General features: G+C 36.4%; 1 protein-coding gene across 1 annotated transcript in view; it reads left to right on the top strand.

Moving 5' to 3' along the window:
- The window catches only part of LOC126964856 (metastasis-associated protein MTA3), a 107,201-nt gene extending 102,738 nt beyond the window's left edge, over positions 1 to 4,463 (top strand). The window contains exon 17 of the mRNA XM_050808175.1: positions 4,046 to 4,463. Coding sequence (XP_050664132.1) covers positions 4,046 to 4,202 — 157 coding nt within the window. The 3' untranslated portion in view covers positions 4,203 to 4,463. The remainder of the gene's footprint in view (positions 1 to 4,045) is intronic.
- The last annotated feature ends 11,804 nt before the right edge of the window (positions 4,464 to 16,267 follow it).

Genomic DNA, 16,267 nt, shown 5'->3' with positions numbered 1-16,267 from the left:
GGAAAACAAAATATTTTATTTATTTATTAAAACATTATTTATTGGAAAATAAATTGACAGTTTATTAATGGTATTGTTATATAAATTATAAAGCAACCTTTTTAAAGCATTTTTGTGCTGCAAATTCTTATTTAGTCATCGCACTGTAAGTCCTTTGTTAAATCGCAATTTATGGAAAGAACTGATAAATGATTTAGTTGATGGTTTGACATTGTTGTCCTGTAATAATTGTTTTCTATATACGACATCCTGGAGAAAGAGCGCTCCGCTTCACAGCTAGTGATCGGCATCGTTAAAAAAATCTTTTCACTTCTCATGCGTTGAATTTGCTTATTTGTGCACGATATAAGCTGCACAAAATCGATTTTTGTGCACAAGTGCACTTTTGTATCTACTCATAAATGTCTATATTAAGGTAAAGAAAATGAGCCATACAGCCAAATAGAATTTGTTATTTTATAATATTTACTTTAATTTATTATTATCATTTGTTTTTTAAAACATAAAAGATATTAAAATTTTAAATAAAATACGGTACGTTATTTAATTAATTAAAAAAATATATATATTACAAACTAATTTAATCGTAGGCTTCATAGGTCTGGAGCCCAAGCGTAATATCAATGTCGTTAAACAGATCTTGTTTTTTTGTGTGTTTATTAATTTCTTCAAATTTGCTAAAATTGTTTAAAATGTCCATGTTATAACTACTGTTTTATTCCCTCGCAATCGAAATGAAAAGCAGAGTTTATAACTCGTCCACAAAACCATTTTATCCTCGACATTACTATCAGCCCTCGTCTTCGGCTCGGTCTGCTAAAACTCTCGGATAAAAATGGTTTCGTTTTGTGCAATCGTTGTAAAATCTACTATTAAGATGGTATAGCAGTTTGGGAAAACATCAACAAGTTTCTTTTCATAAATTAGCCAAAAAAATTCACTGCAAGAGGTGTAAGACTCTGTAATAATAATCAATAATATTACGTACACTCTCCAGATCTGTGTTCCTTATTTTTGTCTTGCATATTCATTAAAAATTTAATTTTTTTGCTATATGTCTCATAGACTTGGCTTCTGTTATTTAAATCCATAGTCATCTTATCCAACGCAACGTTAAGCGTGTCTCTTTTAAATTTTTCTGCGCCATTTACTGAGACTTTATCTGTAGATTTATCTGAAAATTATGAAGTAATACGTCTCTTATTTATGTCACTGTAGTCTTTTCTCACACTAGTACTAAATTTTGTAGCTTTCTCTTCGTATTCCTTTAGCTTCTGATCTGATTGTTGCCTTATGTTTTTCACGAACTCTTTTAATGTCACAATTAACTTATTGTCTACACCAACGCAATGTCTAAACCAGAGATCTGTACTTTTTTATTAAATACATTAAATCTCTCCAAAATTTCTTCCCAAAAAACCAATCAAAATTGCAGTTTCTAGTTCCGCCAGTTTATTAAATAAATTTCGTGCCTCATTTCGGAAATCAACTTTTTCATCGTCATTTTCGCCGAAACTATTGAGAATTTTCAGAATGCCATCATAATTACTTCTTCAAGCTTTGACAGTATAATAGTGACAAGACCATCTGGTCTGACTTAAATTTTTTAACGTAAATTTTAGTTTTGTTTCACAATTATTAAACAGTTCCCACTAATAATGGGTCGAAGCAGAGAAGAATACGTATATTTCTTGCACGACTCCAAAAATGTTTACAATTTCGGTTGCAACCTTTACGGATGCTTGACCAACGATTTATTTTTTTCTTTTAGTAGTGCTTGTACACCATTGTAGTTTCCGGCCATATTAGCAGCGTGTCATATGACTGTCCCCTGCAACTATCCAGTAGTAGTCCATTTGTTTCCAAAAAGGCTTGTAGAATATTTAATAAATATAAGCCAGTATGACTACTAATTTTAATGAAAGATACACATTTTTTATACACTTTTCCCCGTAAACAGTATCGTAATACAATTGCAAGTTGGTCATCTTGTGACAGATCTGGGGTTGAATCCATCACAATTAAATAATACTTTATGTCGTCGTGATTTATTTGAGTTATAATTTGTTTAATTATCTGTTTACCCATAATCTAAAGGCCGGCAACGCTCTTGTGATTCCTCTGGTGTTGCAAGAGAATGTGGGCGGCGGTGATCAACTAACACCAGGTGACCCGTACGCTCGTTTGTCCTCCTATTCCATAAAAAAAGAAATCTCAATGAGGAAATACCTCATATACTGTTTTTGAGAAGTATGATATTATAGGGTTTGGTCGCAGCTCTCGTTGTTCAATATGTTCATGTATGAATGGGTCGAACTCTGCCATTAGGTCTAGAGCACCCATAAAATTACCATTATGTGGAGAACCACATACTTCCTCGGAACCTCTAAATGCTAAGCCTCTACTCAAAAATGTTTGCACTGCAGTAACCCGTTTTAGTACATTGTGATAATATTCTGTTTCTTTATTTAATTGCTCGTGAAGCAGCTTGACTAAAACAGAATTATTTTCTTTTTGTATCAACCACACTATCATTAAATTCTTATGTTCATTAGAATTTTCGTGATTTTCTAAACAAAATCCTATGTGTTTCCAATCAGAAAATTCGGTTGTGTATTGAGAGTTTTAGAAAAAAGTTTGCAAGTCAAACAAAAAACAGTACCACCAACCCTTTTTGAATAACATAACCAAGATCTTTCCAGTAATTGGCCAATTTTCATTTTTATAGTGAAATACCTATTTGAAAAAGATCTTTTTAGTTCTTTGTATTTCTTTATTGAAGCTGAATATATCGGATCTTAATTTATCGGCGATTATTTATTTTTTTGATGGGCGATTTATGATCGTCAGTCATTTCATGCATGAGGACGTCATTAATGAAATCATTATTTGGCAAAGCATTATTTTGCTGGTTTTCAAAATCTTGCATATTTTTTTTCCTGGTTTTGCGAGTGTTTGCTCTCTTCGGTTAGATTCTCTTCGCATAAAATACTTTACTTTACGTTTTTTAATGGATTTGTAGCTATTTCATTTGCGTTTATGTTCTGATTTAAAAAAAAGCAGACATTTTGTAAAATAGGATTTTTTTCTGAAAATCAACAAAGAAGTTTTAAAAAAGTTTTTTGAAAAAGTTACATCAACTTTTAATTTTAATACCTACTTTGTAATGAGTGTAGCAATTCACAAATTATGATTTAATATCGAATGAGTTCGATTCATTCTGTTTATAAAACTGAAATAAAAATAAAAAAGTCATGTTTTATAATCTTTTTTACTTACCTACTGCCTAATAAAAGAAGGAATCTACTTTGAATTTTAGTAAATTAAAGGAAAGGTCTGGTCCTTATAACTTTTAAGTTATCTATCACTTAGTAAACTAAACACATTTCTAATAATAACAAAGTCAATTCGTTCTTATAGTCGACGATAGCAGAAGTGCGGAAAAATAACAAAATAAGTTGGGCAATAAGCGGAGGGAAGACCCCAGTAATAGATAATACACGGAATACACCGTCCGAAAACAAGCGACGGCGAATTCCCCGTTCCGTTTGATAGATGCGCGCAAGGGTTGATTGATCGTAGTGTTGCCAACCTTATGATCAGATTTTTTAAATTCTAAATTAACGTCTATTGTTTTCAGTTCGGTTGGGGGCACTCTATATCCTTGGTGCCCTGGGCTGCAGTCCAAAAAGCCTTTTCTGTGTTTTAGGGTAAAAAACGGTCAGGGTAAAAAAGTCAAAAAAGTTAAATGGCAAAGTTGTAGGTAATAAGAAGTTCTACAACTTTAGTCCTCACACTTTTTTCACATAACCTCAAAGTTTGTGTGAAAAATTCAAAAAACCAAGTTTTTGGTTTTTTCTTTTCCACTTCCCGACCTTAGATAGCCCGTAATTTATTTTTCCTTTCATTTTTGTTATATTCCCTTCCTTTTCCAATAAGTTTCATCCTACTATTATAATTTTTTTTCACTGTTTATAATTTTCAAAGGCTTCAGCATAGAGCTTAGTGGTGATAGAAGTAATACATAGCAGTGTCCACTCCGCAGGGCCGCCCGGAGACAACTGAGCTGCGGCGAGCTGCGGCGCGGGGCGCGTGCTCCGTGGCGGGCCATGCGGCCGCCGGCCGGGCCGCCCGTGCTGGGCGCGCGCGGGGCGGTCGCGGGGGCGGGGGCCGCGCCGCTGCAGCTGGTGATCCTGGACTGACAGCAGGCGCGGCCGCCGCCGCCGCGCGCCTACTCCATGGAGGCGCTGCTCGGCTGAGCGTGTACATAGTGACCCACGTGACGCGACGGACTCTCCGCGGACCCGTTTGTAGATAATATTTTAACTATATTGTTCTCATGTGGTTCGATCTGGCGACGAGCGATGTATTTGATACATAAAATGATATGTAAGTCTATTTCATTCGGAGATTCATTGTAGGATAATTTACAATTTTTTTCATAAATAAAGCACAAATCGGATCATGTGTATTTTTATTTTATTTTTTTAATCCAACTGCATAGTAAGTGTGTTTTTTGTTTCACCAAAATATTAACAAGCTGTCATCATCGCCTCACCGAACTGCCAATCACGCGGATCATGGGAATGACATGATCGATAGTGAACTACAGGCCTAAAGCTATTACCTCCCTGCTCTTCAAAATCATGAAGAGCGTAATTAACTTTAGACCAATCTCATTCCTCAGTGTCGTATCAAAAGTTTTGGTAAAGGTAGTCGATTCCCGACTCACTTCTTATCTTGAATCTAAGGTCCCACTCTGTGATCGTCAATTTGGTTTTCGTCGAAGAAAATCCACAGAGGATGCATGTTTACTGGTAACAGAATTGATCTCACGGTACATGGACAGTGGACATCGATGTATTGGCGTATTCTTGGATCTATCTAAGGCATTTGATACTGTCCCAGGTCCAATACTTTTGAAGCGACTGGAATGTATGGGCATCAAAGGCCTTTCTTTGAAGTGGTTTACTAGTTATCTAACTGGCAGGAAACAGTGTCTGCGTGTAGGAAAACACAATAGTGAATTGCAAGAGGTCACAGTGGGTGTTCCACAAGGCTCTATCTTAGGCCCAACCCTGTTTACAACTCCCTACTTAAATTGAACGTTGAAAAAAAGAAAAGAAGACGACAGAATTACGGTACCTGGGAGTCCAATTGGATGAAAAACTCACCTTCTTGCCGCACATCTGGAAGAGTTACAAAAACTCATGAATATCATAAACCTACTCAGGAACTCAGCTGATTGCCAATTGCTTAAATCAATCTATATTGCACTATGTCAATCAATCATTATGTATTGCATGACAGTCTGGGGAGGAGCTGCAAAATCTCATCTAATAATATTAGAGAGAGCTCAACGAGCCTTTCTCAAAGTGATCTGCAGGAAGCCACGACGACACCCTACGGACAATTTGTATAAGAAATACGGCGTGCTAAGAGTTCGACAATTATTCATATTGGCTAGTGTAATGAAGGAGCACAAAAATGTTTTTTTTTATTTTATTTTATTTTATTTATTGGGAACAACAAACAACTATACATGACATCTTACTTAATAATAATTACAATTCTTACAATATAAATACATCTATAATCAACTACGTTATCCACAGATTACTTATTTGTGTTGGAGAAACAAATTCACTAAACTCACCTTATCACAAAGGTTTTAAATACATACATATACACATACATAGAATCATACAAATATATATATTAAAACTTATCCACATTATATAACAATATTAGTCAAAGATTATTATTATGATTATGATTATTTTATGCAACTTGTTAAATATCAGTTTCTTAAAGGTTGGGTACCTCTTGTTTCTAGTATATCAATGTCAAGGAAGTTTTGGTTATAACATGAGACCATCCTATGAATTGGAGAGCGCATGCCAGCATTTGTACGACACTTTTTTAAGGCAAAAAGTTGATGAGCGCGTGTAGCCCTAGAGAGATGACGTACAGGAACTCGATAATACAGCTTGCGTGTTAGATCAATGCAATCATATTTATTATGGCATATTTCATATAGAAGCATTACTTCAAGTTGTTCACGTCTGGCTTTTAAATCTAGAATATTGTATTTTTCAAGCAATTGATCATACGAATATTGGCTTTTGTACATCTGTAATGCATCCTGCATAAAAATCTTTTTGTATTGATTCAAGATACTGTATGTATTTACTGTAAAGTGAGTTACAAATAGAAACAGCATATTCAAGTTTACAGCGTACAAGCGTTTTGTATAAAAGTAACAACGTTGAGGGTTTCTTAAAATTACGCATAGTTCGCATAATAAAACCATACATTTTGTTCGCTTTATTACCTATCCTATCAATATGTGTATCAAGAATTAATTTACTGTCTAGACTAAGTCCCAAATCATGGACATTATCGACCTTAACAAGAGAAGTTCCACAAAGAGAGTAAGTAGAGTTTATAATGTTTTTTTTTACGTGTGAAGGATATGTAGTTACATTTGTTTAAGTTAAGATCCAACTTATTTTTGTCACAGTAAACACTCAAACGGTCCAAGTCTTTTTGTAGTTGATGACTATCATGTAAGTTGCTAATGGAGTGATATATCTTAAGATCGTCAGCATACAGAAGAAAGTTACTAAATTGAAAACATGAGCTGATGTCATTTATAAATAAAATGAAAAGAAGGGGACCAAAAACTGAACCTTGTGGAACTCCGGAGCTTATCAGAACTGTGTCCGACTCATATCCGTTAATGACAACCCTTTGAAAGCGATTGGTTATGTAAGATTGAAACCAATGCAATATATTTCCACAAATGCCATAAGATGAAAGCTTTTCTGGTAACAGTTTATGGTCCACTCTATCGAAAGCCTTACGGAAGTCAGTGTATACACTGTCAGTTTGAGTGTTGTTGTCAATATTTTCAAAAAGCTCTGTAGTATACACTAACATATTTGTAACAGTAGAGCGTCTTTGAACAAAGCCATGCTGATAATCACCTATGATATTATGCAAACTGGGATAAATAGCCGCATGTACTAATTTTTCAAAAAGCTTCGACAGAGTAGGTAAGATAGATATGGGTCGATAATTTTCAACATTTTTCTTAGATCCACTTTTGTTGGCTGGTGTTATACGAGCTAACTTCCACACTGATGGGAAAAAACCTTCTTGTAAATCTTTATTAAATATTAGGTGTATAGGTTTAAAAATGGATTGAGCAGTATTTTTCAAAAAATAGTTCTCAATACTCCGGGTTTTGCCACTAATAAAATGAAACGCACGTTTAACATAACTCGCCAAAGAGTTAATACCAAGTTTTCGGAACGACTGGCACCTTATATATCTAAATATTTATATAATTTTATACATAAACATATTGGTATATTAGACTTAAGAACAAATACACTGGCCTTCTTTTTTTGTAAGTATCACACTTTTAAAATTGGGATAACGTTTTAAGTTCACAAGATATACTTTCGAAATAAAAAGGACTCCAAAGAGAATTTAATTCTGTACATAAAAACTTTATAGTCGGTAACCTTCTTTTAAGAATTGGCTGAAAAAATACTTCAAAAACAAAACCATTCCTTTTTCAAAGTGGACGTTTCCGAATTACAATTTTACCATTCACATTTTTCTTTATGTTTTAAATTTTTTTCAAGATCGATGGGTCTTGTTTTAAAAATTTATGTTAAAAAGCACATAACATTTATTTATCATGCCTCTTTCAGTTGAAGAATGTGCTAGGATCATGGCTTCTCTGGAACTAGGCTTCAGTATGCGTCGCACTGCAAGAATGGTGGGTGTGACGGTACGAACGATCCAGAAGGTAAAGCGAAGGTACGAAGAGACTGGACACCATCTGAGGAGACCTTGTAATGGCAGACCCAGGTGTACCAGTGCCCGAGAAGATCGTTATATTATTTCCACTGTGTTAAGAAATCACCACCAAAATGCAGTTGAAGTCCAGCAACAGCTACTTCAGACCCGGAGGGACTACATTAGTGACAGTACAGTGAGAAGAAGACTTGCTGAAGCAAATTTGAAACCCCGAAGACCAGCGAGTGGCCCATAAACTCGAGAGACAGCATCGAGTAGCGAGACTGCGATACGCCCGTGAACACATGCAGTGGGATGAAGAAGAATGGTCAAGAATTTTGTTTGCAGATGAGTCTCGATTCTCCCTTTACACTTCTGATGGAAGGCGAAGTGTTTACAGGCGACCTGGTAAGCGATACCTTCAAGCCTGCATCTCAGAAAGAGTCCAATACGGTGGAGGCAGTGTACATGTATGGGCTGGCATATTTTCAGAAGGTCGCACAGAGCTAGTAGCCATAGAAAATGGCACCCTCACTGGGCAAAGATATGCTCAAGAGATTCTCAATGAGTATGCAGGGCCGTATTTAGCAAATATGGGTGATGGATCGATGCTGATGCATGATAATTCCCGGCCACACACGGCTCATATCGTACAAGAGTATATTCAGGAGGTCGGTATCAGCGTGATGGCTTGGCCATCAAGAAGTCCTGATCTCAACCCGATTGAACACGCCTGGGATGAGCTTGGGAGGCTAGTCAGACATCGTAGACCACCACCTACTACACTCAGGGCACTAAAGCAGGCCCTGGTAGAAGAATGGGAGAATATTCCCCAACATCGGCTCCGAAACCTAGTGTTCAGTATGCCAAACCGGTTCGAAGCTGTAATCAGAGCTCGAGGAGGCAATACCAGTTATTAAAAATTAAATAACATGTAATACATTTTAGTTGAATTTTTTTACACTAAACTAAAAATGTCTATTTTCATTGTTTTATCTTTTTTAAGTTAAAAATGTTACTAATGTATAATTTTAGTTTCTAAGAATTAAAGCCTATAAAATTTGCAACAAAACGTTTTTAATCTTAAATCTCTACCTTCTATAGTTAAGAAAAAAAAATAATTTGAAAAGTGTGATACTTACTTTTGCAGGCCAGTGTAATATGAAAATAAAAATCAGTACCTAGGAGAATTAGATTACGAAAAAACTGAAAATATTTTGATCCCTTGTATTTAACTTGTCCTTCCTATATGTATAACAAAAACACACACATGTTGATACTTTATTTTTATTTTACTTTGTTTTAAATTCAGTATTGATAATTTGTAGTTTTTTAATTAAATTATTATTTTACAGTATAATATAGTTTCTTTAAAATTTATAATAGTAATGCCAATGCTGACTACCATGATAATGTTTTACTGTTAATCATATCTTTATTTGATCCCACGATACAGTCTCCGACTAGTGTGGCGATTCAATGGCAATCATAATTTAGTCATACTTATATATAAGCTTGTAAAATATTTTAACTTAATGTAATTTAATGATAATGCATTTGTAAAAAGATCAATTTAAATAAATTATTCTTACTTCTAATCGCCAGCTCTTGGTGATAATACCAATAAACCTAGAAGGTCATGAGTTGATCAACGACCGACAGTACGGCTATAGACAGCGAGGAAGAAGGCCTGGCAGTCAGCCTGGATATAGCCAAGTCCTTCGATCGTGTATGGCACAAGGCGCTTCCATCATTTGGGCTTCCCGAGAGTTTATGCAAGTGGACCTCCAGCTTCCTCACTGGGCGCAGCATACAGGTCGCTGGCGACGGTTATTGCTCGAACCCGAAGCCCGTCAAAGCTGTGTGCTATCTCCTACACTATTTCGTCTGTATATCAATGATATGTTGGGCACCTCCCAACACACATTGATATGCAGACGACAGTACTGGTGTGCCGTATACGCGGGCCATGCACGGCTCTCGCGAGAAATCGTCGACTAGTGACAGATAAAACTTGTATCTTCTAAGAGCCCTCTCTTGAGAAGGTCGCGGAATGGAACTGAACCGTCCGCGTCAGTTTATCTTACAAAAATACGAAATTAAGCTTTTTGACATAAGGTCGCTTCGATCCCATTCTCGTTTTATTACGAGATTAGGCTACAAAACTACAGATTAGTCCCCGAATCTTGTGGCTACAGTTGGGTATGTATTTGCCCAGTTTCTCTGGTTGAGGAATGGATGTTTCGTTCTTGAATCAGTATTTCCGACGTTGAATTCCCCTGGTTACAATTCACAACCATACCCTGGTGGTGTTTTACGTAAAACTCTTCACAGCTGACAGCAGTTCTACTTTCAAAGTTCATTCCGGTTCTGAGGTGGGATGTAAGTTGATGGAAGGAAGCAGCATTTTCCACCCAATAATCAGATCAAAACAACATTACTTTCCGAGTATGAGAAATGAATAATTATTTTTCCGAATTACATAATTATTTAAAAACAAAGAAAAGTGAAAGAGTGTCGTGGACTGGATTTTATAAATAACTAGCGTATAGACGAACAAATCGTATGTATAGACGATACAGCAAGATAGAGAAGGAAAACGAATCTATTGTTACTGTAACCGATTTTTAATGACAAGTCGTATACAGTCTGCCACACTAAATATAAGCTTCTTTGTATTTTGAATTTTAAACTAAGCAAACACATTGAAAAAACACGCATGTTGCTGTCAGGTCGTATGTAGGAGGTACTAGGTACTGATGTAGGTTATTGGCACAGTAGACAACATATTGTTAGTGTAGTATAAGGGTTGCTAGATAATAAAATCTTACTTGTATTTAGTACTAGGGAATATAGAAACGTTGAATAATCATGTAAGATTTGTGTTAATTCCACGGAAGGATAAATTAAGAAAGACATGCTATGGACTTGCATCATTTGTTATTTTGAGTAATTACCATACACCTGAACTAAAATTATAATTAGGTACTTATTTCTGAATATGTACCATATGATGCAGACAAATGTATGTTGTAAGTTCTACCCTATTGCGAGGAGGAGAGGTACACGCGATATCTGCATATAAAAATTATGATACACAATGTCTAATTTAAAAATTTAATGTTTTGGGTAAACAGAAGCAAGACGTATTATGCTAAACAGAAATTATATGTTAATATCTTTCTACAGATAATCATTCATATAGTCGTCGTAAGTTTGACTGTCAAACATTTAGGTACACTTCACAAGATGGCGGCGTTAGTTCCGAATTTGGTGACATCCTAAAAGATCCTGGGCGCACTGGTTTTTTCTAAATTTATTTAATACGTAAGCAATACTATTCATGTTGAAGATATCCAACATATCATTAATAGCAGATACCACACGACCTATTTATTCACCAAGTGAGGAAGTTTCGAAAGAAGCACCTTGTTTCATATTTTAGAGTGGTGTGGTTATACTAATGAGAATATATATATACTCGTAGATAGATAAAGATGGTGTTATCGGTGGTGAGGTGACCGCCTATGGATATCCGAAACAACAGGTGTATTTAGATGCGTTGTCGGAATATGTATGCTTTTTTTGTTAGAGGTCCACGGCCGTTTCCAATATTCAGTCAGTTTACTTGAGATAAAAATCGTAACTATCGTTGACTTTTCTGTCCCAATAAACTTATCGACGGTAACTCACCTAATCCGTACACGCTGTCTGTCAATGGGAGGACGTATTAGCTTACCAGCGACAGAAGTTTGTATGGAAATTGCAATTCATGCGGACCAATATAAGGCGATAAGAATGACTTATCGGGTATATTGGGACAGCTTCAGATTTTTATTTTTTATTTTTATTATTAGGTTCACTAAACGGGATACACTCTTAATGTTGTATAAAACAGAAAATATGTTAACATGTTGGGGCGAGTGCCTCCTTCTGGAAGTGAACACAGCATGCTTTTAAATGTGTTCTAGATTTTATATAAAACTAAAAACATTAACTTAAGCTAGATGAACACAATTCAAACTCACAGTCCCCAAGCCAATAATCCGCTTTTTCTAGCAAAAGTCTTCTGAACCTAGGGACTAACGGATTGAATTCTTGACTTCTGAGAGACTTCATTATACAGAGAACAAATGCGATATAAACTAGAATGTTGACCATAATTTGTGCGTGTTGAGGGTAGACTGAACGTTTTCCTATTAATAATACGGCTGCAGTACCGTGGGACAGCCAAGGTAATTTTACTCAATAAAAGAGGACTGAATGTGGCCATGAATCAGTTTGTGTAAAAAGACAAGGTCTGACACTTTCCTACGCTGTACAAGAGACGTCATGCCAAAATGCACAAGCCTAGATTCGTAGCAGTCTAATCGACGACAAAGATTACTTAAATATGAGAGATAATATAAGAATTTCGACTGCACCTGCTCTAACCTCTTAATATGAACTTTGTAAAAAGGGTTCCACACCGGACTGCAATACTCTAAAAGACTACGCACGTAGCTGTTAAGAAGTATCTTCGACACATCAGGGTCGTTGAAAAATTTAGTTTGTCTAATCACAAAACCTGAAAGACGAGCTGCCTTTTTGGAAATGTAGTCAATGTGCTCTCTAAAATCTAATTTTGTGTCAACCATGACGCCTAAATCTCGCATTGTACAAACTTCTGTTAGTGGACACGCATTTATGAAGTAAGTAAGTAGTGAAGAATTTCGTTTTCGAGAAAAGTTTAAGTAAAAACATTTTGAGGAATTTAAAACCATCCTATTACTAACACACCAATCGCAGATCGTATCAAGATCACTTTGTAATACGATCGTATCTTCTGTAGATTTAATTTCACGATAAATTTTTAAGTCGTCTGCAAACATTTGAAATTTGGATTTTAATTTAATCGCTAGATCGTTCACAAAGACCAAGAAAAAAAGGGGCCCCAAATGGGAGCCCTGTGGAACCCCTGATGGCACGGCTCTCGAAATTGTCTTAAAGCCACGGATCTTTACAATTTGGGAACGGTTCTGCAAATAGGATTAGCACCACCGCAGTAGAGAGCCACATATTCCTGCTTGACCAAGTTTTTTCTATGAGCAGTACGTGGTCAACCATATCGAAGGCTTTTGATAAATCAGTGTAAATAGCATGCAATTCGTGACCATCTGTGAAAGCTTGAGTAATGTCACTAACAAAATCCACAAGATTCGATGTAGTTGATCTACCAGGTAGAAATCCATGCTGTTGGGGTATAAGCAAGGGTTTAAGGTAAAAAAAAAAAATATTTTTCTAAACGAGTAATTCAAACAGCTTACCGATAGCAGACCAAATTGAGATGGGCCGGTGGTTAGTAATATCTCCCTTCTTGTGAATTGGACTGATGTGCGCAACCTTCCATCTTGAGGGAAATGTTCCACATAGTAAAGACTTATTAAAATGATTCGTAGCGGCTCAGCCAATTTTGTGCCACAGGCCTTTAAGAAACTAGGAGGTATGGACCAGGACCTTTATTTGCATCTAGGCTTTTGAGCGCTGATATGACATCTGAGTCTGTGAAACGACATAAACTAAGTGACATGTGGCATTCGACGATTTCATTGTGTTTAGTTCTTGGGTTTGGGTCACGCTGATAGGTTGAGTGAAAGTATTCTGAAAAAAAATTGGCAATCTGCTGGCCACCTTGAACGCTTTGATCTAAGTAAGTCATTTCATCTGGTATGTCGCTGTTGTTTGATCGTAGAGATTTTATGAAAGACCAAAAGTATTTAGGATCCTTGTTGATTAAATTTTTGGCTTCTGATTTTAACCTATTTATATCAGTTGTTAGGATTTTGTCACATCTCTCGCGGAGTAACCTATATGTAAACTGATCCATTGGATTGCCATACATTTTAAATCTACGATGGTACTTTGCCTTTTCCTTCAAACTCTGGATCAACGATCGACTGAACCAAAATGGGAAATTGCTCCGACCTTTCGTACTCATTGGAACATTTTTATTAATGATGAATGTAAGTATGTCATAGAAAACGTCTACTGTCTCATCGACTGTTAAACTAGGATCGAGAGTTTCCTCCCAGTTAATGTTATCTAACTCGTTTCTAATGATGTCATATTTAGCTTTGCTAAAATAAGGCCTGGTTGTTGTTTTAATTTTTGGGGGCCTCAATGTTGCACCCACAATATTAACGGAAATACCTAGTACCGGGTGATGCGTCTCCAAATCCACTAGTGGGACACCCTGGGTCACTGATACTAGTTTCGGTGAGTTTGAAATAACTAGATCTAAGAATCTGCCGTTTAAGTTTGGTATTGCACACATTTGGTGGAGATCGTTTAAAGAAAGAGAATCGATAAGCAAGGCGTCTGTGTAATCTGTAGGAGAGCTAGGGATCAGAGAGCATAAGTTTCGGTCTGTACAGTGAGACCAGTGGAGGTACGGCCTATTAAAATCACCTACTAAAAGAAGTATAGATTCTTTTGACTTTTGTGTTGTATAATTTTTGTTACATTATTCATTAAATTTTCTAAAGAATCATACTTAACGGGGGGAGGAAGGTATAAAGTACAAATACATAATTCCACTTTTGAGTTACCCTGGCCAAACTTAATCGTAATCCATAGGTTCTCATTAGTGGACTCCCACTTCAATTTCCTAACGGGGGAATGTTTTTTGTGGACTGCTATGAGGACCCCACCTCCCTCCACTTTCTACGAGACCGTCGAGTGTCGGTCTCGCCTAAAAACCAAGTATCTGCTGTCTATAAGTTCATGGTCATAAACAGACTCGTTTAAGTTTGTGTCAGTTAATAGAATAACGTCCAAGTCTTGTTTTAGTACATTTTCTCGTAAAATATGCGCTTTGGTTCTAAGACCATTTACATTTTGATATACGATTTTAAGATTACAAATAGGTTTACTTAATGAAAGCATAGACACAAATTTAGAGGGAGTTTAAGATTTCCGAGTCTCTTACTACGAAACTTTTGGAATTAACGTCGTTTCTGATAAAAATCTTTCCACCTCGAACCCACACAAACTTGTAGTGCTTATCTTTTGCAATTCTACGGGCAGCCGCGTGAAGAATTTTGTTGTCTGGAGAAAGATGCTCGCACACGTACACTGGTTTTTTGCTTCCAACAAGTCCCAGGTGATTTGTATTGAGTTTATCTTTCTCGTGAGTCTTGTTGAAAGTTTTCACTGCAGCTAATACTGAGTCACGTACAAGGGGACTCGCCAACTTCACGATAATGGAACGAGGTCGGTTGGACTCCTGGTTTCTCTTTGCAACACGATGGAAGTTCACAAGGTCGTGGGATGACAGGTTACAGCCGACAGTATTTAACAAATTATTTACAGCTAATTATTATTGACAGCTAATTACTAAGAGTAGAAGGTAGTAATTTATCTCCATCTGTAGATAGTATATTGGGAACGGCCGGTCGTACGGGTTCGTGAAAACAGCGGCAGAAACAGTCAAGGCAGCAGCGGTAATCGATTCCACAGGGGATGTGCGAACAAGAAATTTCTTGCAAAACGCGCAGTTGTGGAGTGACTTACACGAGTCATACGCCCATCGAGTAAAAAAATGGTTGTCTGTAAAGTCGGTTTACTGACGATAGTTGAACGTGACAACGTCTTAAGATAATACTGATAGAAGGGTATCATTTTTCAAAAGAAAATTTTAATTTCATTTGTTTAATAGATTTGTATGTATATAGAGAAGGAGGTAATTGGAAATCACAATGAAATTGATCAAGTTAGATTTATTTGTACGCATAAATACAATTGTCATTTTTTTTACAATTTAATAGTTTTTACAAGTATAAATGTGCGTTGAGCAATTTTCATTGCACTTGATACTCGATCAAAACATGTAAATGTACTATAGTATACAGACGCATCGCTCACTCAAGTAGGAGAGAGACGGATGTCGAACGCTGCCGAACGCAAAGGCCGATTGTGCTTCTTTGTAGCTCGTTCCGCGCTCTCGCTTGCACTTCAAGCCTTACATGGAACGCCTCAGAGCGAGGTAACGCCGCATGAGTCATGTTTTTTCGTGCGTGCAGCCGGCTCTATCGAATTATAAGACGTTGTCACGTCAAAAATTTCAACTTTGTTGTACATGTTATGAACGCGATGGAAGAAATGCCATCTGGTACGACATTTTTTAACATAGTTTTCCGTCTGAATTGTGCTTCATGTGTGTAATGTAACATTTCTTGCCAGCACTGTGAACTTTTATCAGATCTGTTATGTCCTTCCCCTATCCGTGCTCATCATCATTTTTCCAAACCAACTGCTTCAACTTGTATATTTTTTTAAAAGGTAGGTACCTTTTAACAAAAAAAAATACTAACTTGTAAACACTGCAAACCATCTAGTGAATAATCAATAGATATAACAAAATCCTTATTTGTTTGTAACACCAAATAAAGGAACATAATAGAAATAAAAACACATG

The sequence above is a fragment of the Leptidea sinapis genome, chromosome 6 (genome assembly GCF_905404315.1).
Source record: "Leptidea sinapis chromosome 6, ilLepSina1.1, whole genome shotgun sequence".
In the NCBI taxonomy this organism is placed as follows: domain Eukaryota; kingdom Metazoa; phylum Arthropoda; class Insecta; order Lepidoptera; family Pieridae; genus Leptidea; species Leptidea sinapis.
This window is presented reverse-complemented; position numbering and strand designations above follow the sequence as displayed.